This window comes from Aplysia californica, unplaced genomic scaffold, assembly GCF_000002075.1.
Source record: "Aplysia californica isolate F4 #8 unplaced genomic scaffold, AplCal3.0 scaffold00304, whole genome shotgun sequence".
NCBI lineage: Eukaryota > Metazoa > Mollusca > Gastropoda > Aplysiida > Aplysiidae > Aplysia > Aplysia californica.
Window position 1 is genome coordinate 579,482 of NW_004797574.1, and position 27,835 is coordinate 607,316.

The 27,835-nt window shown below is 39.5% G+C and overlaps 1 protein-coding gene across 11 annotated transcripts; it reads left to right on the forward strand.

Annotated features, from left to right (window-relative positions):
• The first annotated feature begins 390 nt into the window (after window positions 1-390).
• LOC101856670 (nucleosome assembly protein 1-like 1) lies at window positions 391-27,700 on the forward strand. Of its 11 annotated transcripts, none has more exons than XM_013084599.2 (18): window positions 391-550; window positions 5,079-5,108; window positions 5,704-5,756; window positions 6,767-6,884; window positions 7,224-7,365; window positions 7,883-7,987; window positions 8,552-8,639; window positions 9,953-10,029; window positions 10,885-10,953; window positions 11,610-11,749; window positions 12,239-12,384; window positions 13,130-13,155; window positions 13,425-13,541; window positions 15,068-15,091; window positions 15,771-15,785; window positions 16,902-16,952; window positions 18,466-18,507; window positions 27,501-27,700. In XM_013084599.2, exons 2-17 carry the CDS (start codon window positions 5,092-5,094, stop codon window positions 18,475-18,477), a joined length of 1,200 nt encoding a protein of 399 aa, XP_012940053.1. In that variant the 5' UTR covers window positions 391-550; window positions 5,079-5,091; the 3' UTR covers window positions 18,478-18,507; window positions 27,501-27,700. The 11 variants fall into 11 exon arrangements, with proteins under 11 accessions (XP_012940053.1, XP_012940047.1, XP_012940052.1 ...); XM_013084593.2 differs by lacking the exon at window positions 18,466-18,507 and adding an exon at window positions 23,076-23,149; XM_013084598.2 differs by lacking the exon at window positions 18,466-18,507 and adding an exon at window positions 26,694-26,728.
• Window positions 27,701-27,835: the final 135 nt, after the last annotated feature.

Consider the following 27,835-nt stretch of genomic DNA (forward strand, 5'->3'; position numbering starts at 1 on the left):
ATCATCAACATTGCAGAAACATGATAAAGCGGCCTAGCCTACAAAACCACGTCCAAGTGCAAGTACATGTAGGCCTAGCCTATAGACAAAAGAGTCAAGGCCAAACGAACATTTTCACGACAATCCAGATAACGTGAAAATGTCAAATTTAAGATTGTTTGCGTTACACAATGTCTAAAAAGGAGCAAAGTTCTGAAGAAATTGGCCAAAGGCTATTTTTATATATTAGGCATATCGGAAGGACGTGTCGCGATTAATTTTTTTTGGTACTGAAGTGGCAGTTAAAGGCCAAGGCTACCCGCCAAATATGCAGAATATACTAGCGCTCGGGGTTAATGCTTTCAGGGGATTTTATTGGTCTACATTTCAACGAAAAAGAACGATAACCAATCAAAACACTCGTATCACTGCCGTTTGGTGCGATCTCTCGATATCCACCATTTTCCTCGTGCGCACACTGTTGTACAGAAAGACAACAAAGAGGAATTTCAGTATTTATTGGCGAGGTTCTCGTCGCTGTTTAACAGTCCAAGGTACTCCCAGTTATTAGGTACGTCAATGATATGTTCTGAGCTTTCATTTAATTGTTTTGTGTCATTTTAAGGTACAGTTTGAGGTAAGTGTCAGACCATGCCATGAGATAGCAGATAGAGAGTAGGCTAGAAGTCTACTTTGGGACTTCGTCGGAGGAGGCAACCAATGAAGTGTGCGAGTCGCATTCTAAACACTCGTGTGTCTGCCGGCAATTTGGTTTCATGTTGTCATGTATGCTAATCAGTAATTGTCTATGTCTAAAAATGAAAGCTTATGTCACCATTATATGTTATTCGAAATTTAAGATGGCATTGTGAACAGATTCAAGATTTTTTTTACTTCGCATTTTTCCCCGCTGTTCAGCGGAAGCCCGAATTCCGCTCCCCGTGCATTGCCTGACCGGAGTCTGAGTAACCGAGCACCAGTTTTTTCTGGGTGTGGATATTGTGTGAGCAAGAAGTTTGAACTATTCTTTACAATTCTTTCATAATATTCAATTTTTCTTAAGTTTTGTGTTGAGACCTCCATCCCAAACGGAAAAGGACTAACATGTAGTAGGCTAATGTGTAGATTCTAGGTGGGTTATCTGTCTGGGACAGAATTTTACCATGGACCATGCCATGCTGGTAGTGCTGTTAGTGATTGCAGTGGATGGATGACGCTCCAAGTCGGGTAAAGCCAAACCAGTCTTGTCTTGTCTTAGTCTATTCTAAACTCTACCAATAATATATATGACATCTATTCTAGATTTAAGTTGCGGAGTGATTTATCCTCAAATAGAACTCTTTTTATTTGAGATTAATAATTTAATTATGAAGTGCAATTTATGCCATACCTTTAAGATAAAGATTAGTGGGTATTTTTTTACTTTCCCTCCCATCTCACACTTTGCTCTACCAGTTGTCCATTTTCTATTCAATATTGATGCGCTTAACATGAACGGTCCGTAACACGAATACAACTTCATTTCCGTCGCAAATTAAAAGTTTTTGAAATATTTGTGATTGTTCGTAACGATCCCTGTTCGTAATCGAGACGTGTTTCGGACCAGTCGGGGGGGGGGGGGGGTTCCAGGGGGGCCTGCCCCCCACCCCCCTCCCCCCAGTGGTAAAAGAATATCTGGGTGGTTTAACCCGTAATTTGATATGGCCACCTCTATTCTCACCCGGGATGAGAATAGTGCAGGCGAGTCTTTTGGCTATTCTCACCCGGTGCGCGTTTACCGTTATAGCCTAGATCTAGGCCAACAAATTTTGCTTTCACCCTAAACCACAGAATTCTACACTGTGATAACAGAAAAATTGTAGAATTCTGTGCCTTGAACAAACGTTCCATTACAACTGTAGCCTACTAAAAGCGTACAATTTTGTCTGTGACTGTGGGCAGTGGAGAGAGAGAGAAAGAGAGAGAGAGAGAGGAGTAGCGCGAGAACTTCCGGTCAAAACAAAATGGCGACCCGCGTTGTTCGGCTCGATTCGAAAAGTTAAATAGCCGTAGCATCATTGTAGACAACCAAATTAATTTACTTTTGTGTTTTAACATAATTTTTTAACTTTGTTTTGGTCAATTTGATCGTCCACACCGATAGACAGTATTCAGAAAGAGAGAGAGAGAGGGGAGGAGTAGATCTTAGGAGAACTTCCGGGCAAAACAAAATGGCGACCCGCGTAGTTCGGCTCGATTCGAACAGTGAAATAGCCATAGCATCTTTGAAGACGATCAAATTAGCTTACTTTTGTGCTATAACGTAATTTTTTCTTGGCTTTTATCAATTTGATCATCCACACCGATAGACAGTATTCCAAAATGAGGAAAAGCAGGTCTTGTTTCGCACTGGGTGAGAATAGCCTACGCTGGCAAGTCTCACCCGGGGTGAGAGGTAGATCGTTTTTCTATTCTCACCCCGGATGAGAATAGCCACTTCCATTTGATATTTTACTGTTAGATCTAGATTTGAAATTTTCCTGAAAATAATTGATTTGCGACAGTTTTAGTGGCTTTATGTGTGATCTGCAGTAAACAATACTGCAGTTTGACCCCCGAAGCAGTGCTTCTGTGTGCGGGAGTGGAAGTAAAAATTTACCGATTAGTGCTTAGTAATCACTTGTTAGCCCCACAATCCTGTATCTTTTCATCAAATTCAAATGGCACTGCCCATCTTTTCAAGCTGACACATGCGGCTAAACGTAGAATGACGCACCTGCTGCCTGATTGGCTACTAATTTTAGTAATGTGATGTCATCACATCTTGGGATACCCAGAGACTATTTTTAGAGGGCTGTGGAGGTGCCAATTTTAAAGATTCTCTACCACACGATCCATGGGTCTCAATATTCCGCTTTTTAGCGGATTTCCGCTACCGCCATTTCCTCCGCTAAACTCCAGTGCTTGGAGGGGCACCTCCCACTGGGTGACTGGGGGCCCCTGGGAATTTGAAAAAAATCTCAGAGCTGTAAATTGCCTCGGGAATGACCCGGGAAGATACATTCTCGAATATTTGAAAACGAAATCCGATAACGTCTTTAATTCCATTTTTGCCAGTCGTGATTGTGATGTTTGTTCGGCGTTTCCTGGTCTGAAAGTACGTTTCAGGGGAACAGGCGGCTATATGCAGCAAATGGAAGTGAATGTGTGACACCGAGGCTCAATCGGGAAAATCAAGGTCTACTTTCCCTTTCGTTACCACCCTGAAATTTACTGGTGATAGTCTGATAACGCAACATTTGTAACATGCAGGTTGTGCATTACAAAGGTGGTGTCACCATGAAAATAAATCAATATTCGTCTCCGTGCTGTCACTTGTGGGGAGAAAAAAGAAAAGAAAGTTATACAAGCGTCTTGGTGGGCTCGTCATTGTGACCGGTCATTGAACCTGCGCGCGTTCTGAGCGCTACAAAGTACAGGACTCCGGAAGAGGGGAGATTATTGATTTTTTAAAAAGATACTGGGGAGGGGGGGTGGAGGGGGCTGAACGCAACACCAGAGGACAAAAAATTGAACTTGGACTCCGAAGCAAATTTTTTGTATCGAAGTATATACAGACCTGGTAAGGGAAATCTTTTGTGATATCGGAAAGTTTCAGCGCCCAGACCCGGTAGTGTGTGTGTGTGCGTGTTTTCATATTGAATGCACGCATACCCTACAAAACTTCCCACTCATGGTGCAAGTGAAAAACTGAGTTGGCAACGCTCTTTTTCTTCCTAGCCAGGTGGCACCATATATCTAGACAAAGGGACCTCAAGTTGAAGAAATTCCCTGTGTGGGGGTAAAATTTCTTTTTTAACCCTCTGCGTGCGCATCACTACCACTGGTCTTGGTGACTCAAACCTCCCTTCCGCACGCATCGCAACCACCGGTCGTGACCCGACATGAGTGTAGAAACTATACTGCTGACATGAGAATAGCCGTTTTTTTAAACTGCTGGTGACTACAGTCCACCAGTGCAATGTTTATTAGTGCTGCTGGCTGCGCATTTTGCAGTCGGGGATCGGTTTGGAGTTTTTTAACGGCAATTTTCTGGGATATTGTTTACAGTTTTCAAAAGGTCGGATTCGTCAGCTGATTTAGACAGATTTACCCAACATTTTTCTGGAATCGGATGACAGTGTTAAAGAGTTAGAAGGATTAGGTCCACAAATAAAAGATTTAGATCTTCATGTGAATGATGGAGTATATTGTGTTGTAGATCTAACGAGGTTAATCCCAGAAGGGGACGTTGATATTCCTGCTGATCTCCAAGCAGGCTGGACTAAAAATGATGAGGATTTTGATACCAACAACATCATAAAAAAGCACATTTGACCATACATAAGGGTATTTCATCATTTAAAACACATTTTTCCTTCTTACTGTAATTAGAAATGATGATAAATAAAAGATATGAGCTTTTTTAATAACCATGTTGAAAATTAGCATTTTTCTAAAGTAAACCCAGCACTAAAGGGAAGTAAGGTAAAAATGGCTTAGAGCCAAGAGGTTTAAAAGGTTCTAATTACTCTTGGAGATTGAAATGATTTATGTTTTGCTGAAAACTGCTCTTGCTGGTACATGGTAAAACCCTTTTCACTTACATCTCAGCTGCAATAACTTAATCCCACTGTACCTGTATCTCACAGTTCTTACTTGGTTTTGTTGAGCTGCTTTTGTTTGACAAAACTGATCAGAGATCAAGGGATGTTCTGCTGTTGAAGATGTATAGAGGGTTTTTTTGTTTGGTGTTTCTATTTTTCAAAGATTTGTAGAGATATTCCTGGTTTTTGAAGTGAGGTGAACAGAGCTGATGTACTTATGCCTGTAAAAAAAACAACTATATGAGGTTAAATTGTGAACCCAATTGATTGAAAATATATGCGTAACTTGTCGTTATGACTATTTCAGATTATTTCAGATAAAGGTTGTAGGAAACGTGTGCTGATGAATGGAGATATGAGTGACATGTGGTGGGTTGGGCTTTTTTACCAATAATGTTCTTGCTGTTGCATTTTTGAGATTCATGAATTGTCACAGATGTTCGCCAGCCTCAGACTATACATATTGTATTTCAGTGAACTGTGCATCATGTCTGAGCCAGAAAAGTGAGTATACTACATGGCCTCTGTGTCTCTCTTTCTCTGTGTTACGTATATACCCTCGTGTAAATGGTTGGGGATGGGGATTCTGATGCTGTTTTTTGGGGTGATTTAAATTTTGGTACAAATTTGAAACTTCCAATGTCTGTTCTTATTTGTGGCTGGGCTTCTCTCCAATTAAAAAAAAAAAATTGGCATGTGCAGCTTTGAATTGATGAATAATGCATGTTGCTTCTGTGCTTGACATTCTTTCCTGTCTGACAGTAAATTTTTTGTTTTGTAAGCCTCCTGTTTTTTAATATGGGGATGGGTGGGGGGGAGGGTATAAGGGAAGCGTATTTTAAAGCTTACAGGAATCAGTAGGCGGCGGGCATACGTTTCTCATGTTGTAAAATGTTTAAGTAGTTACAGGTCATTGGAATCCATGTACAAGTTTTAACCAAGGGGGATTTTGTCCTGTAACTTGCTATACTTGTGTGTGTATGTTGTGGGGGTGGGGGCGTTGTTAAAGTTTGTTCCCAATTCAGTGTATCTTGGGTGTCTTTGACTGGTCTTTTTGTCTCTTGCACTTTTAAGATTTATTTTTTATTTCCCATTCAAGTCCTTCCAGCGAAACAGTCGAGGATGTTGAGGAAGAGCTTGATGGTGAAGCAGGTCAGTTTGCCCATTTTTTAAATAGAAAACAATAGTGGGCTGACAAATATAGGCCTGCCAACCTTCCCGATTATGTCGGGGAATTTCCCGAATCAGATGTTCTGCTCCCGATTCCCTGATAAGTTTTGATTTCCCGATTTCGGAGGCGTGCTATATTATAATTATTTGCGTGAGAATGACGAGTGAAATTGACGATAGGGGAACTCGTGTGTCACTAAAATATCCAAGTTCACTGTTTTATATGTATAATACACCCATATACACTCTATTAATATAATAAATATGAATAGGTTGATTGTGACAGAAATATTACCTGGTTCCAGCGCGCTGCCCTGATTTCCTTATTTTGCATTTTCCAAAGTTGACAGGCCTGCATAATAATATATGTTAAACTGTTCCCATGAAACTAAAACTTATTATGTAATGCATATTTATTTGCAAGAATATTTAAAAAGTGCAGCTCAGATGCATTGTCAAAGGAATAGGGGATAGGTTTTATCTCGCTTGGTTTGTTTGTCATTGGCCTTGGGAGAAATATGTTTTACAGTGTTGTATTTTAGGTTTGGAGGTGAAATGCTTGTGGTGATCTGTAGTATGTTTTTTGAAATGCCTGAAGATATAGCTTGTTAAAACTTATGATTGTGGTTGTAATTTCATGTTATATTAAAATAACAAGTGATTGACAGTATGTTGGCAAGCTGTTCAAGTGTTCTAAGCCCAGAAAGCAAGGATTAACTGTTTGATTTTTTGAAAATTTGAACCTTCATTAATTATCTTTTGTTCTCTTTCTTTTTACATATGAAATTTGAATTTCGACAAAATGTTTTTTTTTGGGAAATGCAACCGACACCACAGATTAATTTACTGCAATTTTTTTAAAATCTGATCAGCCGGCCCATGAGTTTTATTTTCTTGTGCCTTTGAGCTGAACTGGATATTTTAGATAAATGTGATAATTGTCTGATTGAAAGGACTTTTTGCTAATGTGCATTTTCTTTTCTTGCCCTTAGTTGAGGCTGGGGACAGTCAGGCCATTGCTGCTCAGTTGATGAAAAACCCTGGAGTGCTGGCCGCCTTGCAAGACAAACTCTCCTCAATTGTGGGCTCTCCTTCAGGATACATTCAAAGGTTGGTGATCAGGAGATAAAGCTGGAATGCATGTTTGTTTGTTTCCTGATTTCAGTCTTCTTCCTCTTCTTAAATTTCCTAATACTTCTTCATTATTATTTCGTTCGTAGAACGGGTACTTTTACTAGTGTTTTTAATGTGGATGATTGTAGATAGCTGATTTATAGCTATAGCCACTTTTCTCTCTCTCTCTCTCTCTTTAAAAAAAAAAAAATACCACCTTTGGCTCACATGTGTGATGATTTTCTATATTGCTGCTATTTAAAAAAAATATTAAATTTTACTTTGCTTTGTAATGAAATGGCACAATTACTAAATCCTTGTAATGCTTTGTTTCAGTCTACCAAAAGAAGTCAAAAGACGCATCAAAGCTCTGAAAAAGCTGCAGAATGAGATTATTAATGTAGAGGCAGAGTTTTATAAAGAAGTAAACTTGCTGGAGTTGAAATATGCCCCCAAGTACACAGCCCTGTTTGAAAAGGTGAGCATTGGAATACAATAGCACAGAAATTCTCTCTCTAATTTCAAGATCATTTTCCTTGTGTATATCCTGTTCCTGTGCAAAAGAAAATGTCTGTCAATTAACGAATTCTCGGTAACAGTGGAAAAACCAGTTTGTGGAAATCCTGTACATTAGTATGAGTGTTAGTTTTACCTTGATAGAGGTGTTCGCAGGTCTGATTCCAAAGTTTGGGGGTGGGGGGTAGTGTAAAACATTGCAACATTGAACACTATTGGTATGTTTCATAGATGTGGATTGGTGGTTTGCGGGTGCTCTGGTATGGTTCGTCCTTCTTTCCTATCAAACATCAATTGTCCTCATCTCGTTCTTTTTTGTATTTGTTACTCTCTTGTAATACTTCTAATCTTTGGCATACATAGACCATATTGTGTTGCTAGTGCTGTAAAACTTACTAAAACTAAAATAAATGAGATGCCCATCTCATTTGTATGATTGTATTGACAAAGAACTATTCCTTTCCACTTTCTTCTTTCAGAGGAAAGAGGTTGTGAGTGCAGCACGAGAACCCACAGATGAAGAGTGTGACTGGCCTAGCGATGAGGAGGAGGAAGATGAGAAAGATGAAGAAGGAAAGCTTGCAGTGAGTGTTAAGTTTAGATTGTAGTTTCACCTTTTGATAAACATAATTTCTTTTATTTTTTATTGTTTCTATTCATACATTTCAGAAAGAAGTTAAAGCAGAAATCTGCACAGATTTTAATGGGCTATTTTATAGCATCAAAGTCTTGGTAGACTACATATAGACAGGTGCCTTCTTTTTAGTAATGAATGAGTGTTGAGAGTTCCCATATATATGACTTGTTTTTAGTTCATGTTATAAAGTCAGAACAAAACCCATTGAGTAATTTAAGTCTTCGGTTTTGTGTGGCGTTCTTTGCCCTTGTGCCACAGATGAAGGAAGTTGAAAGTGCAAGAGAATGTTAGGAGATTAGTGGATTCACAAATTTCTTTGGGGCCCTTACTGGGAGTGCCATGGTTGTTGTAGTTCATGATGCTTTGATGAATGTCTCGTTTCATCTTCTTGGGTGAAATAGGACTGCAGCCAATTTATCATGAACAAACCTGTGACTTTTGCAATGATCAGTGTCTTCTGTTGCTGCTATGTTTTTGATGTGCCTTCTGGGTGCATTGATCTCCAATGTAGCCCGATTCTCAACAGGGAGAGCTCAAGGACAAGACTAGTCTAGAAGGCGCCAAGGAGGCTGGTGGCGATGGAGAGGAAAAGAAAGCTGGTAAGTGGGGTGTTTTTTTCTATGGGTTTACGTTTTAGAGTGGGACAAGCAAATGAAACAGTTAAAGTGAGTTAATTGTTTTATCAAAAGTAATATAATAGGATCTTGAGTCGTGATAGCAAAAATAACGTAAAAGATTGTTAATTTGTCACTTTATCCCCCCCCCCCTTTTTTTTTTTTGGATACCTAAGAAAGAATTTTCAATTCTAAGAATTCTTTTTGAATTTTAATAATCGATTCATAAATTTAAAAGTGGACCACGAATAGCAGATTCTCTAAGAAAATCTACATCTCTGTAATTAATTGGAGTGTTTAAAAGAAACTTGGCTACCCAATGTGTTTTTTGGGTGGAGAAATCATTTCTGCAGTTAGATTTACTAACCATTTCGTAGTTATTTTGTTATAATTAATATGTTGGTGTACATATTACGATTTTTCGAAAACGGACGTTGGAATGAGAGCATTTTATTTATAGTTTCGTATGAAAACATGGGTTCTTTAAGAATGTGTTTTTAACAGCATGACTAAATAATGGCAAAGCTTTCTTTGATAACTTTAGACCATGCCAATCTTAAATATAATTTAATTCAATCTAGCATGCCGTACAATTAAAAACTTTTTTTCCCCGTTGAGATGCGAACACCCCAAGGCGAGATAAGGTCACTTTGGAATACCCCCACTGCGATATTACGGGTGAACAGAGAAAAACAACAGGATGCGCGCCCACCATTGCCCTATTTCAAGTGACCAATGAAGGCGCTTGGAATAGTCTTGCAGGGATTTGTAGGTCACATACATTTGCCGAGGGAGGGGGGGGTGTGGGGAATGTCCATTCTCCATGCGAAGCCGCTTTGGACAGGGGGATGGTCGGTCGTGCATTTATGATCGGGTCTAAACTACTTGCCACAGAACGTTCAAATTTGAGGACACTATAGAGGAAAGAAAGGTCTCTTACCTTCTCGACGTTGAAAAACAAGCTCCTTATAGTTTTCGGTAAACCCGATACGAAAGTATTCCCGACACCAAAAGTATGGATTAATTTATGTGTATAAACTTAAACGTCCTCATATCATTAGTTTGCCTATTTTGTGATTGGTTGCCAAGTTTCATTCACAGTTGTCTAGATATATAGAGCAGACCGAGGTTGAGAAAGTTAGTCACTTACGTTCTGACCCTGTCCAAGAATTTCACCTGCAAACGGGGACCAAAATTTTGTCGTGCGCAACGATTGGCATTGCTACACTATTTGACTTACTCCTCTACATCTGATATGCTTTTTGATATTTGACTTTCTTTTTTAATCTTTGTTACAGAAGAAGATACGAAGGGTATTCCAAGTTTCTGGCTCACAATCTTCAAGAATGTTGATATGCTCTCAGAAATGGTGCAGGTATGTTATTGTCCACACTGTTATTATAAAGAATGACTACGAGACAAGGGGAATCCCAGGGGTGACCTGGCAATTTTAGAAAGTCTGTAAATTTATGCTGGAACTTGATTTTGTTCACCATAATATGAGAACCAATTCTAATGAGGTCAATAAGTTCCCTTCTTGCTGTGAATATTTGTTATTCTTTTTTTATTCGCAGAGTGAGTTTTGCATTAACACATGGCTTTAACAGAAAAGAATGGGTCATATTGAGGCTGAACTCTCAATTGGGAAAATCAAAATGTACTTTCACTTTCGTTAGAAATAAGTAAGAATAGACTGATGTGCCAAAGTTACTCTATACATCAAAGCTGTGTGTGCAATTCATTGTCAGGAAGTGTATTTTAATATACTAAAATGTCTTATTAAATGAGTGTCTGTGCTGATAGTTTTCAGAGCCTGGAATAACAAGTGTTAAAAACCCAAAACAAAACTTTAAAGACATTTTTGAAGTCTGTTTATATTATAGTGTGCACTGTCACTGCTTTGTACCCCTGAAAAATTTACCCTTGAAAAATGTCCTAGTCGGTTTGACAGTCATTCTGAAATCATAGGGGCTTGTGTTCTCTGAAGCCGATGCTGGAAAGAGTTTATGAAAGCAGGCAGCCCTTCTGTGTCGTCTAGTTTTCTATGCTGGCTGTCAATGACTAAGTGTATACCTTCCTTGGAGTGTGTATGACAAGAAATTTACTCACCCTGGATGTGTTTCTGTTGATTGGTTATGAAAATATCTTAACATCAAGATTTCTACATATTTGTGGATTTACTTTGTTGGACTGAAAACATGCAAATGGGTTTTGTTTGTATTTTCCTCAGGAACATGATGAACCAATCATGGCACATTTACAGGATATTCAAGTTGTCATCCACGACAAAGATCCTGTTGTAAGTGTTTCCTTTTGAAAATATGTTTGGTGTGTTTTCTATGGGATGTGGTTGTTTGTAGTTCTATGCTGGTTATGTATTTGCTGTTACTGAGACAATTCATATTTTGTTTCTTTAATTGTTGACACTGATTTCGTTTGCTTCAGTGTAATATGTTTTAACTTGGTAGAGGTAATGAAGTGCTCTATTTTATTTAGGGAAGATCTATTGAGTTACTTTTTTGCGTTGTATGGAGGCGTCTTGTGTAGTTTCTCAGTCCACATTGTTTTAAATTGTTTTTCATGTTGACTTCATTCACTTCGTTGTAATGTTCATTTCAACTTGGTACTGGTAGTTTATAAAGTGCTCAATTTTTTTTTTGAAGAGCAGAGATATCGAGCTACTTTTTTCTGGCTTTTCAAGGTGTTTAAGGTCAAATTCTGAAAAATACCAGTTTTATTCTGGAGAAATGTCAGTGGTGCTTTACAGTCAGCATTGTGAGTTCTATGATTTTCCCCTTAATTTCTATAAAGTGGTTTAATGCTCACAATGCGCTTTCCATTTGAAAATATGTGGACCGTTGGTTCTCTTCTCCCCCTCTCCTCCCTAATGCTAGCAGTTTACGTAACTTGTTCTTCACCATGTGCTTATTTCATATATTGATCCTCTCTTTGCAGGGGTTCTCATTAGAGTTCCGCTTTGAGCCAAATGAGTATTTCACAGAGACTGTTTTAACCAAGCGGTATGAAATGAGGTATGAGCCGGACCCTCAGGATCCTTTTGCATTTGAAGGCCCAGAAATCATCAAATGCACTGGGTAAGTGAAGTGGAATTCTTTGTCAGCCTTTGTCTCATCTCTTTTTTTTGTGTGTGTGTGTTTTTTGGGGGGTTTTCTTTCCCAGATTTTTACTTGTGTAGAAATTTGAATACACTTGACTTGGGAGCAGCTCAGAAAAAAATTACATGTTTCAAGACATCTGTACATGATTTTCCAGACTGTCAACTTGGAATGGGAAATTACATTTTTTTGTGTAGCTGGCTGGTTATGGAGTGAAAATATTCTTTTCTTCTTTGTTTCCATTGATTCTCTTATGCAGTAGAAATAAATTCAGTGAACGTTGGGTATGATGTTCTTGACGTTTATTTTTTCTGCTTCCCTTATATGTTTTAGTTGTCTTCTACGATATTGGTCAATTCACACATCAACAATAGAATTACTGTGATTTTCCACTGTCTGTTGTGTTCTTAGGTTTTTTTTCTTGTAAATTCATTTTGTTGAAGTGTCATATGACTCGTGTTTTTTCAGTTGCACAATCACTTGGAACAAAGGCAAAAATGTGACGGTGAAACAAATCAAGAAGAAGCAAAAGCATAAAGGACGGGGACTCACCAGAACGGTGACCAAGCAAGTGCAGGCTGACTCTTTCTTCAATTTCTTCAACCCCCCTGCAGGTTTGTTGTGTTGCTGACGCTTAATTCTTTTTTTCTTGTTAATCCAGTAGCCTTTGAGCGTGTGTCCTTCGGCCCAAGCCATGTTTAAAAAGATAGTCTTTGACATTTGTTTTTAGTTGCAGTATAGGGTATTGTCTGTGGTAGAGATAGGAGGAAGTTTCTCTTGGAGACTCTGTAATTAGAGACATTCAAGAGTTAATCTTTTAGGTGAAGATGGTTGTGGGCTCTCTCACCTTTCTTTGAAGTCAACAAGCCACATGTGGTGCTGTGCTGTATGGGCGACAAACAGCTCACACGCTGGAGCCCAGGCTTTTCTGCTATAGAAGTGATTCGTGTGTCGTCACAGGACATGAAATGTAGAGCAGTGCAGAGCAAAACATCAGGATATGTAGTAGGGAATGGTGCCTACCTAAGCAAATGTAAAACAAGCCCATAAATGAGTTCTGAACCATGAATTTTGTAATTTGTGAAAAGATATTGAGTGCTAAAAAAATTATTGGGGGGGGGGGCTTGGTTTTCTTATGTATTTTTTTCACGTTCTTTATTCCTTTATCTGTTGAAGCAAGATTTCTTTGTTGACTTTTGTGATGACACTGAAAAATACAAATCACGCTTGGAGAAAAGGGTGTCCTGGAATTCTTCATTGTGTGCTAGAGTGATTATTTTGTCACTGAATTATGTTCTTGTATATTTTTCCTCTTGTTCTAATGCCATTTTAAATGTTTCTTTCGTTTTGTTTTTGCAGTCCCAGAAGGATCTGAATCTGAAGTGGTAAGTTTCTGTCTAAGCATAAGCCTCAGGAGAGTTAAACCAAAATGTTTTTTAACTGTTTGTGTTTTGCATTGTGTTTCTAGTGTATGTTTAGAATGGGTGAAGGGTTTTCTTTGATAATTTCTGTACGAGGTGCAATAATATTTTAGGCACATTACCTTTGAAAATAATTATATTTATCTTGAAGCTTGTTGCTCTGGTTATGATTTGTAATGGAAAATATTTTTTGGTTAAAAACGTATTTTTCTTTTTCCCTTATTGTCAACTAGGATGAGGAGATTGAGGCCTTACTCGGTGCTGACTTTGAGATTGGACATTTTATTCGTGAGAGAATAGTGCCAAGAGCAGTGCTGTTCTTCACAGGAGAGGCCATCGAGAATGATGATGTAAGTGTGGTCAGTGTCAGGTTTTTTTGTCAAGATGTTGCAATTCACTCATCGAACAGAAAATGAAGGTACAAGGGTGTGTAAATTTAGGAAGGAAAATTGGCTGTTTCCAGGTTACATCCGTTTCCTGTCTTGAGCGATCTCGTCACCAGTTTCAGTAGCTCTTAAACGGATCCTCTTTCATGAAGATGGGGTCCGAATGGTCGTGGTAATTTTCATTACCTAAATTTTCTTAATCGCTTGTGAGTGGTTTCTGGGACTAAAATCTTTCAAAAGTAGCATGGCACAGTAGACAATCCTGGGTTCACTTTAATTTTCACTTGGAAAAATTTTTGCCTTAAAATCATCTCACCAAAATGGGAAGTCACTCTAATGAACAGATTTTTCTTTAAAAGGGAAGTGGAAAGGCTGTTTTCCCTTTTTTTCTGAATTACTGAAGCTGATATAGTGTGACTCATAGTCTAATTAGATAGTAAATTGGTGACAAACACATGGGCTGCCGTGTTATCTCATCTGGCACATGTGTTGTCATGCTTGTGTGCGAGTTTCTTTGTTGTTGCTTTTGTCCTGTGTCCTGTTTTGGTGCTGATATTTGTCCTAACATAAAAATGTGCTTGCTTAGTACACATTGTTATGCTTCAAGAGAAAGGAAAATACAGTAGTCTCCGCCTAAGATCCCGGTGCTCGGGAGCAAGGAAGTATGGGATCTTAACCGACGAACCCAGGGAAGAATCTATGGTGACCCATGCTAAGGCTCACAATCAATAAAATGGTCTCCCTCCACTCTACAATGAACTGACGGTGACCGCTTGGTGGGTTTATGACGTAAGGCGAGCAAAGAGTGATTAACCTTGATGACCTGTCACAGTGCATAGTGGGATGAGACATGCCATTTTCACTTATTATCCTGTCATAGTCTCAAATTATATGCTTATCCAGTTGCCCCTCCCCCTTACCTGTCGAAAATTTATAGCTTTCCATCTCTGACCGAGCCCCCCCCCCCCCCCCCCCCCCCGTCTGTCTCGCAAATTCGGGAGTAGAGACAACTTCTGCCATGGTCAGGGAAGAGTTAACAGTTCAATGTGGTCCCACCTGGAGCGAACGTGTAGGCCCTACCCACCCAGCGGGTGATATAAGTTTAGGGGGAGAGCTCAGGTGTGAGTGCGGTGTTCAGGGAAAACAAACGTGTCGGTCAGTTCACACCCTGGTGTGATCCCGTCTGGGGCAAACATTGTTTCGCTTCGAGTTTTTCAATGTGCATGGGATCACATTCACGATAGTGGCTGATCTTTGACACGACGGACAGTTTGTTGATCTCAACTTTTCACTCTTTGTTGATCGGCTGTCCCGCCCGGGTTTTTGTTCTGTAAATTATGATCTGAAATGCGGGATCTAACCCGAATGTAAAACGGCGAGATCGTAAGCTTTGGGATCTTAGGCGGAGACTACTGTAGTTTAGTTTGGTGTGTGTGGGTTAAAAAGACCGATTTTATTATATGTTTGTTGTTTTTTTCTTTTGCCCACAGTATGATGATGAGGAGAATGAAGAGGTAAGCAACATGTTATAATTTTTCTCTTTCTTTTGACTATTTTTAGCTTTATTTTTAATGCACAAGGGTTTCTTTTAACTTTGATCTCCATGCTCTTTATTCAGAGATAAAAGTTTAGTGTGAGTTCTAGCATCGGACCTTATGTTGGTAATGAGTCTGTGCTCATAGCATCGTGTTTTGAGAGTCCTGTTAGTTGTCCTGGAAGCCTTTGTGAAAAGAACCAAATTACTGGGTTCATTTGGTGATATGCTTTACTGTAACTCAGGACCTATTTTCATATGTTTAGCTGCACATTTTAAAAACTTTGGTTGTAAGGGGATATTTTTGTAGCTGTTCACCCATCAGAGTGGATCCTTTTGGAAACGGACAGTGCTCTCAGAGATTCTACTTCTTATATATCAGTATACTGCTTAATACTCCTACTGACCATGGACCAAAACTGAGTCTTAAAGTCCCATTCAAATTTTTGGTTTGTGATGCAATGGTGTGAAAATTTACATCGTAACCAGCAGTTAAGCTTGCAGCGCTCTCAGTAGAAGAAAGCTGTAGTGACCTGAGGATGCATTGTTAATCATTTTTGAAGCCGTAGGTCATTGTTTTTTTGGGTTTTTTTAATTGTTGGGTTGGATTTTTACACTTTGAACTGAGTCACGAACCCATGTTCATTGTTGTTTTGCAGAGCTCTAGTAGCGATGTAAGTCCCACTTGCTTGTTTCCTGCCGGTTGATAAGTTTATCAAGTTGACAGAGGGGGTCTGCACGGGGCATTGAGTTTTCGTTTTGCAAATTTGTCCTATGGCACCACCTTTTTTTTTCTTTTTCTTTTATGTGCTCTTTTCAGTTGGGGGCTTGCTTACCTATTTGGTAATGTTTGTTGGGAGTTGTCTTTTGCTTGTATAATTTGTAATTTTTTTTACCCTATGAAGAGGCATGTTAATTTTGATGTTATGGCTTGTATAAGTTCTTCAGTTATGGCCTTTTTGCTCTAGACACCCATGTGATTGAATGACTGAAACACGACTGATGTATTGTATCTTTGTATCATCATCAGACATGTTGTTGTAACACTTGTAGCAGAGTTTGCCTAACCCAAGTGTGGTTTGGTTTCTTTTCAAGTTTTTAAGTTGAAATGTGTTACGGTAGTGACAAAATCTTTGAATTTAATGTAGCTCCTTGATAAAAGAAGGCTTCGGAAGCCACCCGTGCAAAATTCAAAATAGATATTGTCCTACTCAAATTAAACATATACTCTGGTCAGTATAAAAATAAAGTATCTTCAAAACTGGAATGAGGCTGCCCGAAGGCAAGGGACCCTATGAAGTAGGAAAAATGGTCACATACGACACGTAAGAAAGCGGTTGACAATTCTGAGATCTAGTAGGGGAGTGCAAAGAAGAATGTTGGACTGACAAAAACTGGTAGAGAGTTATAGAATAAATCCAATGTGTCAATTAAGTGAAAGGCCATGGCTTTTAAATGTGTGGAAGAAATATTTTTTATTTCCTCTTAAATTGGGATTTAAGAAAATAATATGAGTATGAGTCAGAAATTTGTTGTTGGGGCTGTGTTAAGGAGTTAAGTCACTGACTGCTGCCGGTCTCAGCTGTGATCTTTAAATTTCTATCTCAATAAACCTTGTTTGTACTTATGCTCTAAGCTAGATTAAACATTTTCTGTGTACAGGGTTCATAAATAAGTCTTTGTCTTTTTCAAATTTGCTAGATCGGGTCAGTTTTTATTCTTGGTTAACTTTTATCTTTGTCCTTATGGGCTGTCTTTTATCATGTCGTTTTGCCCGGTTTTGTCCTCAGGGAGAGGATGACGAGTACGATGAAGACAATGATCCCGACTTCAACCCCGAGGTAAGACCTAGCACCTTGTCAAATAGCTCACAGCCACCTGGGAAGACTAACTAGTAGCTGCGTGGCTGTTTTGTACCATAACACATTTGGGGTGGAGGTGGTATGGAAGAACAGCAGTTTACCAATACAGCCTTTTTGGGGGGAATTTAGTAATGGTCAGTTCTCCTTCCCCCCGCGCGCTCTTTTGGTGCTGGAGGCGGAGCCTGTTTCACCGATGAACCGATCACTCGGATGTTGAGAGTTTTTTGCTCTTAATTCTCTAGCTTTTGTCAGAACTGTTGTAGGTTGCTATGAAGGACAGAACTATTTGCCCCTGACATAACTATTATCCTTGTGATGCCTGTGTGTTGACCGAGGACTTGAGCTTCCTCTTGAGACTGTAGAGTTGACTCTCCTCTTCCTAGTGACAGCATCTCGGGTAAATAGCTGATGATACTGTTCTTGTTTTTAAATAGTTCCTTGTCCTTTAAAAAAATGTATTTACATATCTGAGGAAAGGAAAATGGCGTGCTTGGAAAATAATGTCTATTGGACAGGCAAACCAGAGTCTTGTAGTCATTATTCCATTGTTAGCAGGGCTTGCTTTTTGTTTTTGACTGGTCATAGGGGGTGTGAATATTAACCCTTTCGTTGCCATGGGGGAATGCGTTCTTAATGTCAGCCCTGATTTCCAGCTGAGCTTATTCAGGACAGCAGTCTCATGTCTCATTGTTAGTGGACTTGTGGTCTAGGTCTAGCCCACTCGTGACATATTTTGGTCTTCGATTGTGTCACTTCCCTCATTCCCTAAATGCTCCAACTTACTCATAGTTTTGAATAATTTGCAAGTCTTTAATAAAACTGAAATTTTCTGTTTAAAGTTATTTTGATGTATACGTTTTGCGAGAGCACGCAGCCGTCCGCAAGACTAGATCTTTGTTTATTGATGGCTTGCAAGCCTAGCAGTAATGTAGTGCAAGCAAGTTTGGTACCGATGTGCACATCTTTTATTCTCAAATGCGAGTACCTGCAGTGCTTGTGTTAAAACTCTACCTAAGAATTAGAGCCAAGTGATTAATGTAATGTCGTATAGGTAACAGGAGCAGAAAATTTAGCTAACTTTCGTGGTGTCGTTAGTACGGTACGAAGCTCAAATATATTTCGTGACGTGCCAAGTACGTCGTAAGGCAACAAAGGGGTTAACGGGGAAGAAATTTTTTATTTTCTCAAAGTCTGTTTCACAATGTTTAGGTATATGATTAGCCTTACGGCATTGGACCTGTGGAGAAATACTTTACCCTGAAATGTTTTGTAACTGATGTTTAGAGGGGGTGCAATTTGTAGTGCTATAGTGCTTGACCCTACAACAGAACTCTGTAACTTTTGACCTGTTGGAATGTCAGCTGGAGGACACCATGGTTTTTTTAAATTTTTTTATTTTTGGCACTTCTTTTTTTGGTATTTCTCTTTTTTTCCTTTAATGGACTTCTTTTTTTTTTAAAAAACTTTTTTCCCATCCCCTTCTTTTTCTTAGGCGTCCAACTAGTGGTTCAAGACATAAGAATTGAAATTTTCGGTATGCTAATAATCTTGGTAACTCGCTATTTATTTTTGTACCCTATCAATGTTCAGTTGGCAACCTGCATGTGTTCCTATCTTTTTTCGTTTAAAACTATTTTGTTGGCTTTTGTGCTGGGTTTTTTTTTTTGGTAAAGAACTTTTTTCATTAAGGTAAAGTGATGTCTCCTTTCTTTCTTTTTTTTTTAAATTTTAGAATTTTTTAAGTTTGACAGTGAGTAAAATGTTTATTGCCTGTTGTGTACCTTTTTTTGGCCTTCTGTGTACACAAGTATTGTAGACTGTTGCATGAATATACTGAGTACACTGTTTTATTTTACCTCTTTGTGCTACACCCCACTGGTCTCTGAAAATGAGGATTGGGAATGTTCTTCAGCGTAGAAAAATTGCCACTTTTTTTGTTTTAGACCTGCATGTTTGCCGACAATCGTCTGAAATCCGACAATCGCAACCCGACCCGCGAGCCAGCCGATGCTATCGCTAGGCCCACCTGTATCAGTCAATGTGCGTAGTGGGAGGTCTGGCTGACTGCCAGCGCCCCCCTTTTTCTCCCGTCGACTTTGTCGGCACTTTCGTTTTCGTGCCGACTGCCAACGTAGGCGTTTCCGACATAATTGTCGGAACCTGAGTAGAAAAGCGAATACGAAAAAGGACGACGACCTAGATTATCTACTTTCAGTTTCGTGCTCGAGCGGCCATTTTGAATTTCGTTTGTTGACTAATTCAATTGTTCAGATCGTGAGGATTCATTCAAGTCCGACTCACTTGTTCAGATAGCATCTAGATCTAGATTTATAGATCATTATAGACCTCAATGGAGGATTCATATTCCAATTCTATTGTGTCAAACCCTATCATAGGTTGTGCTGTAATGTTAATGTTGGTAAAAAGCATTTCATCAGGTGCGTGAATTATTTATTTATTTAGATTCTAGATATAGATATAGACTCGGCTGAGTCCCTCTGTTCGGAATCGGGTGCGGGTTTCTTGTTCAAGGCCTATTCCTATTCACTTGTTCTACAAGATCTAGATCTAGATTTATTTAGATTTCTAGATCTATATGGAGGATTCATATTTCAATTCTATTGTGTGTTGTATCAAACCCAATTATAGCAATGGAGATGTAGGCCATGCCATATATTATGCTCCTTGTTTGTTTTGGAGTGTGGTTTTTAATTTTAAATTTTTAAATATTATTTTGGACTTGTGCTGGCCTTTTTACATGAGGCCCGTTGCAGGTTCTTTTTAGGGGTAGGGTTAGGGTTAGGTCTCTTCTTTATTGGGTGATCGCTCGTTACTCGGAAGTCCTTCCTGGCTTATGACACCCACAAAATTGACAAACGCTCTTATGGGGGGGGGGGGGGGCACAAAATTTTCAGACAAACTGGTTGAGGCTCACATGCAGGTCTATTGTTTGTTTATAAGGGCTGAAAGTTTTTTCCCCTTTATTTAAATCTGTGTAGAAATAAAATGCCTATGGGTTTTCACAAAAGAAGCGGAGACGAGGAAAAATATTGGTACTCTGGCCTTGAAACAATTTTTACATGTGTGTGTCGCAACGTGGTGGAATTGGGCGCTTGTCAATTTTTGGGCACGTGGAGTTGTTGGTATTATTCTAAAGCTTGTTCGTTTGTCTTGTGTTCAATAAAAACAATACCCATCTATTGTGAATAGAAATCAAGATATTTGCAATTGAAAGAGGTGGGGATGACTTGGTTTCAAAGGTAAAATTAGCCGGAAAATGGCAGCCAACGTTTGGTTACTTCCATAGAGTCCTTAAAACTGAAGAAAAAAAATTGGGGGCCTTCAGTAAATGTTTTTCAGTAAAAATCCCCACTGAAATGTATTTTTTAAATGGTCTTAAAAAGTGTTGAACCTAAAAGCAATTCGATAAAACTGCTAGTTGTAAAATGCCGGATTCTTTTATTTCATTATTATGACGGGCACCTGATTTCCCCCACAAAGCTTCTCATAGGTATAAGAAAGTTGAATTTTGTGTTTCATGGTTGTGTCAGTTTTAAGTTGTTAGTTGGGTCACTATCAGCCTTGCAAATAAGCTGTTATTCCTCCCGGGAAACTCAAAAGGTGTCCTCCATAACCTGATATCAACTCTTGCTGTTGTGGATTCAGCTGCACCATTGTTTTTAGTACTGTTTTCAATTCAATGGTAATGGAAAAACTATTCACCGCTGCAAGTTAGACTTGATGAAAAGTAAAAGTATGCCCCCACAACAGGTCATGATATACAAGTATTGTCACTTCCAGCCCATGATGTGTACACTAACGACCTACCAGATACTCTGGTAAAATATTACCTGTCCGATATACCCCCCCGCTAAAATTCATACCATTGCGCAGAATTAAGTTTTTTCCTTTAATTTTACAAATATACGACCATAAACCCCTGATACAGATTTTTAAATGATATATTTTCTGTTAAGCTACCCCAACCCATGTCCACCCTCCCACAATATTAATTTTTAAAAACAACCTCAAAACAATCAGACCCGGCAGTCGACATTCACACCGTCTGTGCACAGAACCCATTGTACAATAGTCACTCAGTGCCACTTTGCCTTGAGAAAACATAGTTTGACTAGGTGTTAAATTCCTGAACTTTGCCTAGGCCAGTGAGAGAATTTTGAAAACATGGATCCTTGGAAACAATCAGCTACAACACACAGTATGGTGTGTTGTGATGCACAATCAGGAGCAAAAGTTTGTGTCGCCTCCTGTTGATTTCTTTTGTTTTTACAAGAATCAAGCAGACAACTAGTAACTAATCCTCTCCCCTTGATTTTTAACAATTCTAGGATGAGCACACCAAGACCTTTTTCATTTCATATATAATGCTTGTGTTTACATTACTTCCACCCTTGGCCTTGACACTCCATGGAAAAAAGACTATCCATTGCAATATTTTTGCGAAATTTTTAAAGCCAGATTACTTAATTTTTATTTGTTGATTACTAAAACATGTGCAGGTGGGGGGTCAACCGAGGGAAGAACCGCGATTTGATTTGTTTAAATCCCTTTTTTCTTTGTTTCTTGGGTGCTGTTTCCATCAGTCACATGCGACTTATTGCAAGTGATCTGAAAATACCCATTTTTCATTGCATTTATTAATGCAGCTTACCATAAACAGCATTTAAATAACACATTTTAGGGTTTTTTAAATGTTCTTTTTTGGTGAGGATTTTGGGGAAACTTTTTGGTCATTGAACGGTTGGCAGTTCTGAAACCAGAGTGTGGATGCATAAGGCTGTCCATGTAACTGGCTATATAAGATTTATATAATAATGACTAACGTCAAAGTTCAACCTCACATACTGAAGTGGAGTGCATAAACAAGTTGGGGGGGGGGGGGGAGAGAGAGAGAGAGAGAGAGGTCTAGAAAGAAAGAGAGAGAGAGAGAGAGGGGGGGGGGGGGGGGTCTTTTGAAAAAATACTCAAACTGATCTTTGGGTGGACAAAAATTGTTCTTCTTGTGGATGTATTTGGAGCTGAAGAATGGCCATGGAAAGTGATGCCCCTTTGGGTTAGAATGTGAGGTGAGATGGTTAAAAATTAACGCCCTTGCATTTGAGTGCTTAGCGAAATGATTGATGATTAAATGCCGTCTTCTTATTGACAAATTATAGATTTTTTGGCCTTTGTGGTTTAAATAGAAAGCCTTTTTAAAAAGCAAAGACAGTTTCTTTTTTTACATGAAATTTGTAAAATACTGGCTCAAAAATGGCATTTAATGGAAAGATCAGTTTATTTTATTTTCTGTTAGAATAAAGCGTGGGATTTTTTTGCATGGAACTTCCCGCGAAGCTCAGAAGGTACGCTGGGAGCACTCAGTACACTGCGTAGGCCGGTGCAAAGGTAGCTGGGATAGGGCTTGGTGTTTTTGTCAAAATGACAAATCTGGATGTTTACGGCAATGAATACAGGTTTGCGATGATCTCGATGGTGGAAAAAAAAATAAGCTCCATATATTTGTCAGTTTGTCCCAAATCTCTGCCACTCTACCAGGAATCAAGATGGCCATCGGTGCCATCCTGTTTTACGGTCAACTTCATGCTTGTCCATAAGTAGGTGGAATAACAGGTTTCACTATATATTTCCCCAATTGCTTTGTATCCTCGTCCGCGTTCTTGGGGAAGCAGTCGGGCTTCGCAAGTTGAACTTGTCAGCGGTCCTGTATGTGTTAAAATATTTGTGGTTGTCGTATTCAATCCCACCTGATTGAATGTTCTGTGTCATAGTTTCCTCTTCAGCGTCTATATGGCATGCATTGACACTTTGAGCCAGCAAGTCTGACATCTCCAAATGACACCCAAAACTTTTTAATGTCTTGTGTCAGGCTGCTCATACTCACACACTTGCTTTTGTTCCTTTATTTCAATGTCCTCTGCGTTGTAGCCACCAATAGGAGTTCATAGGATTCTCTGGAAACATTTAGGTCATCCTTTACATTTAAAAAGATTTCTACTGATCCCTATGCTGATCATTCTGCCACGGACAAGAGCTCTCAACAGAAGAATGCACCTAATGCCATCTCCCGTAATGTTTCTCTAGAAATGCCAGACCAACAGACCGCGCTGCATCAAGGCTTGCTGCCCACAGAAGCCCAGGTCTCTTAGAAATTGAAGGTAGTGTACGTCCCAGCTTTTGATGAAATGCATCCAGAACTGTAATGACATCCTCATAGTTTTCCTCTTTGATTTGGGCAAGGATTTTGTATGTGTATGTTAGGCATGTCGCCAACCATGAAAGCAAAAGATATTGTTTTTCTTGCATTGACCTCATAAGTTTTAGATGACATCATGCAGAACAGACTTACTTGGCAGGTGGATGTAGGGTGCCACTGGTAGGTCCTACTGCTTTACTTTCCCTCTGGTTTTTCTTACTGTGTTACTTTTTCTGAGCACTAAATCGCCATTACTGTCGTTGTGCTTCTTTTTACTCAAACAAACAAAACAAACAAAAACTTACTTGGTGGCTCAAGGTAGGTTGCATGGTTATATACATTTTTTTTCCTGAGAGGAAGCTGAGAGCATGCTTGAGTCCCCACGAATGATGGAACATTGATCACCGGGGGGGAGGTAGGTTGCCATCATTGTCTACAAGCGGTAAGGCATGTACAGTCGAACCTGTCATAACGGAATCTCCCTCCTCCCCAATAATTACCTCTAAAATGGAAACTTGCCTAATGCAGAAACGGAAAGAGAAATTCCTTCCCTTTGGATTAGCATTACCGAAGATGGAATCTGCTTTGTCCACTCAGCCCTGATTTGACACAGAACGATCAAGTTTGGTCCAATCGGCTCTGACCTTTACATTATGCGGCTTGGTACGGAGCGGGAATAGGGATGTGACTTTACGCTTTGAGTTTTTTCCACTGTTTCCCAGAGTTTTTCTACAGTCACCTAAACCTAGTGTACTATGTCTCATTTTTACCTCCAAAGCTTGCCTCCAACTTCTCAATAGCGGAAACAAAGGCTTAGTCATTACTATAAAAAAAACCCCAAAAACTTGGTTCCGCAATAGTTCAGAAAAACAAGCAAAACTAGAACTAAATAAAACAAAACAGTTGTCACTAGTACTGTACGCTCCCAGAGTCCGATGGGGAACAGGGTTATGGGGTTCAAAGAGTTAAGGTTACTAGGTCTATGTTAGCCCTGAGCAGTGCAGATGGTCAGGATGGTATGGGTGTGAAATCTCACCAGTGCCTGTGAAAGTGCTTGAGTTGTGCTCTAGCAGGGAAACTTTCGTGGAGAGCAAGAGGTATGAAATCAATTTCACCAATGCTTTGATCATAGGGCCAGAAGAGAGAAAAAGGTTCCTCAAATTGCTGGAGGGTGGCATTGATTGACTTCTTGTTACTTTGATGGATGGGGCTACGGTTGGAAGTAATTGAGATGTTTAATTGTTTTTAATAGGTCAAACAGTGGTCTTATATAACGCAAGCACTGGTGGCTGCAGATAATTAGGATTGCTGCATGTCGTTATCAGAGAGGCTAGGATAGCACTTGAGAGGTGTGAAGATTTGACCACTGCTTGCCGACCGGACGCCGGCTGAGCCTCTAGAACCCACCCCTGTCCAAGACGGAATTGTTTTCTTGATCCCTTATGATTCTGTCTTAGATATGTTGGACTGTACATGTACTGCCCTCTGGAGTCTGTAGTGTTGGGGGACTTCAGGGTGGGCTGCTAATTTCATTTTTCTATTTTTCTATGGGACTTTGGTTGTAACAATTTCTTCTGTTGGCTTTTAACTATAGGTTTATGTACGTAAAGTTTGTCCAATGAGCCCCGGTAGCATCACCACTTAATAATTTGGATACAATTAATTAAGTTTCAATAGTAATGGGGCTATTTCTTTACTTTCTTCAAGTCTTCAATGCTAGGAAATCCTATCTCATCCGGAGTGTTGCAGGGATTCCAAACACTTTCTCTCCTTTGTCTTATCCAGGCTTGACTACGGCTGTCAAGTCTATGGATCGGCAAGACCCAACATCTTAAAAATGCTAGATCCTGTACATATATATTTACCAAGGACTCTGCCTGGCCATGGGGCTTGCCGCAATTCTCCAGGCGAGGCCAACATGCCATCACTAACATTCGCCGGAACGATACCTTTTTTTATAGTATTCAGTTAAACATGAGAAAACCCAGCGCACACAGCGGCATTTTTAGATCACATCCAGACTCAATGAACATTAAAAAACGACAAACTCTTTAAACCTTTCAGCATTAGAGTTCTTGAGGACCTCTAAAATATAAGACCTCCAAAAATGAGTTTCGACCTCCCACAGTGGCACCTCACCAAGGCAAAAGTAGACTTACAATAACTCACCACACGCAACAAATCGTGCTCAAACACAAAAACATTCAAAGCTGCATACAAGATACCCTGGTGCAAAGCTTATTTTCACTGGTGGCTCTAAATCCGCTTCAGCTGTGGGCGCTGCCGACCTGTCCACAAACAATACAACAATACCTACTAGAAGAGGTTCCATCCTGAAGCCTCCATTTTTTTCTACAGAAGCCACTGCCATTGATATGGCATTGGACTAAAAAATTATCCCTAAACATCGTTTCATATTCTGTCTGATTCCTCGTCTTGCCTCACGTCGCTCACAAGCCCTGCAATCCTACACTCGAAAGTTTTTAACTGAACAGGGGGAAAGTATTGTGTTTGCTTGGCTGCCTAGTCATGTGGGCATCTGAGGAAACGAGCTGGTCAGTCTACTGGCGAAGGAATCCTTGTTCCTCCTGTTAGGATCAATGGAGAACCGTACACACACACACACAGACAGACTTTAAAAATAAGGTCAAAAGCTACACCTGCTATCTGTGGGAGAAACACTGAAGTGAACAATTAAATATCAAGCGGCAGTGTTATACCCAAACTGGCCTCTCTAGAAGAGATGTTGTTTTTACTTGATTGTGCATTGGTTATACCTCCCTCTCCCAATGTACAACATAAAAAATTTTTCTGTCGTTCATCCCAACAGAATTTTTGCCGTATAATTTTTAACCTGATTGAACTAAAATCAAGCCGAATACAGCCAACTTGTTTTGCACACTCACTGACTTTTTGCATTTGTGAGCGCCATAAAACTAACTGTAAACGTAAGTAAATCATTTAGTAAATGGGTTGTGTGGTGGTAGAACTCCCCCTCCCGCCAAGCACTGGGTGTAATATTGTATCCTGTGCCGTATAAGTTAAATGCTACAAGGATGAGTCGCAGATAATGGGGTGGTGTGAAGAAGTGACTGACCATACCGTGTTTGTGGCAGACAAGTCTTCTTTTTTTAGTGTACCATCTTGCTTTTGGTCCTTTTAGCATTTTGTCAGTGATAGATGAGAGGCCACGGTCCTGCTTTTACTATGCCCTGGACTAGTAGCATTGCTGTCCTTTCTGTGTTGGCAGGGTTTCTTCGGTGTGGTGGAATTCTTGTGTGCCTTTGTCTCTCCCCTTTATTTTTTAGGACAGAAGCATGTTTTCTCTTTCACTGGCTGGAAGAGGCCTATGTTGTGACTATTTATTACATGTCGGGGATATTTCTGTGAAACCAATTTAAAAAGATAATCGACAGTCTTGTAAGTGTAGTTATTTTTGTAGAAGCACTCAGTTTGAACCCTTTTTTTTTTTCGTAACGAGTCCACAAATATGTTACGTTTTTCAGGCTACCAAGCGTGCGGAACTTGCATCCAAGTGAAAGTACTATGTATTTTCATTTTTGGTGTTTCATTTTGATATGTTACTCTTGGAAGTCCAGTTGATAATAGACCCTTTGGGAAAGAACCCTTTCCAATCCTCAATTTATTACTTTGGACTTGGGGGGCTGTTACTTTTTTCTTTAAATAAAAAATTTGTATTGCATGTGTTGGGTTGTTTTTTTGTGCCGTTTTGTATTCTCTTTAACGTGCACAACTGTTGGTTCTACGACAATGTGGACAAGTTTTCCTCTTTCACTGGACTAGGTCCTTTGTTTTGTTTTTCACCCCCCTCCTTCAACCTTGTGAACATTTTCTGCATGCTCAATTGGATGTGGGTTTGTTTTTTGTTTTTTTTAATCCACTGACAATGAACTATTCTGCATTGGTCTTGATGACTTTTATTATTGGCTATGGGGAGATCAATTCTATTTGATTTCCAGTGTCCATTACGAGTTTCTGATCTGATAGTGAGCCTACTAAGAATTGGGGGTGGTTATTAATCTTGTTCTCTGAATTGGGTCAGTCTTGGGGTTAATGTACATGATGCGGTATTTTCTGGTTCTTGATTCGTGTAGCAGTAACTTTTTGTCTCTGTGAAACAGACTTTGAAAGTTTGATTTAAAAGCAAGCTCAGGTCTCTGAATGATCGTATGTTTCCTCAAGAATAAATGTTTTTATGATATTAGTCATGTGCCTTTTGTCTGTGGTCTGATGATGTGTGTACTCATTTCATAGCACTCACGATGTTTCTCTTCTTTTTTTTTCCTTTCCAGGCCCAAGGCAAACCCAATGAATGCAAACAGCAATAGAGTGTGTCATGCATGTGTGCGTCCTCGACTTTGGCGAATTGATTGTGATATTTGTACCGATTACATTGAAATCTCATGATGTCATGATCAATTGATGCTGTCCTAACTACTTGCTCCAGTTGCTTTGTATTCAATTTTAAGAATAAATCTTTACATTCACTTTGGATTGTTCTGTGTGAGGTAATTGTTTTTGTTACTTGTTCATGTGTGTATGGTTTCTGGCGAAAATGCACTACTTTTATTATACCCAAGTGAGTGGATGGGGTAGTTTTGGCTGGGAGTGTACTGTTGGGAATGGC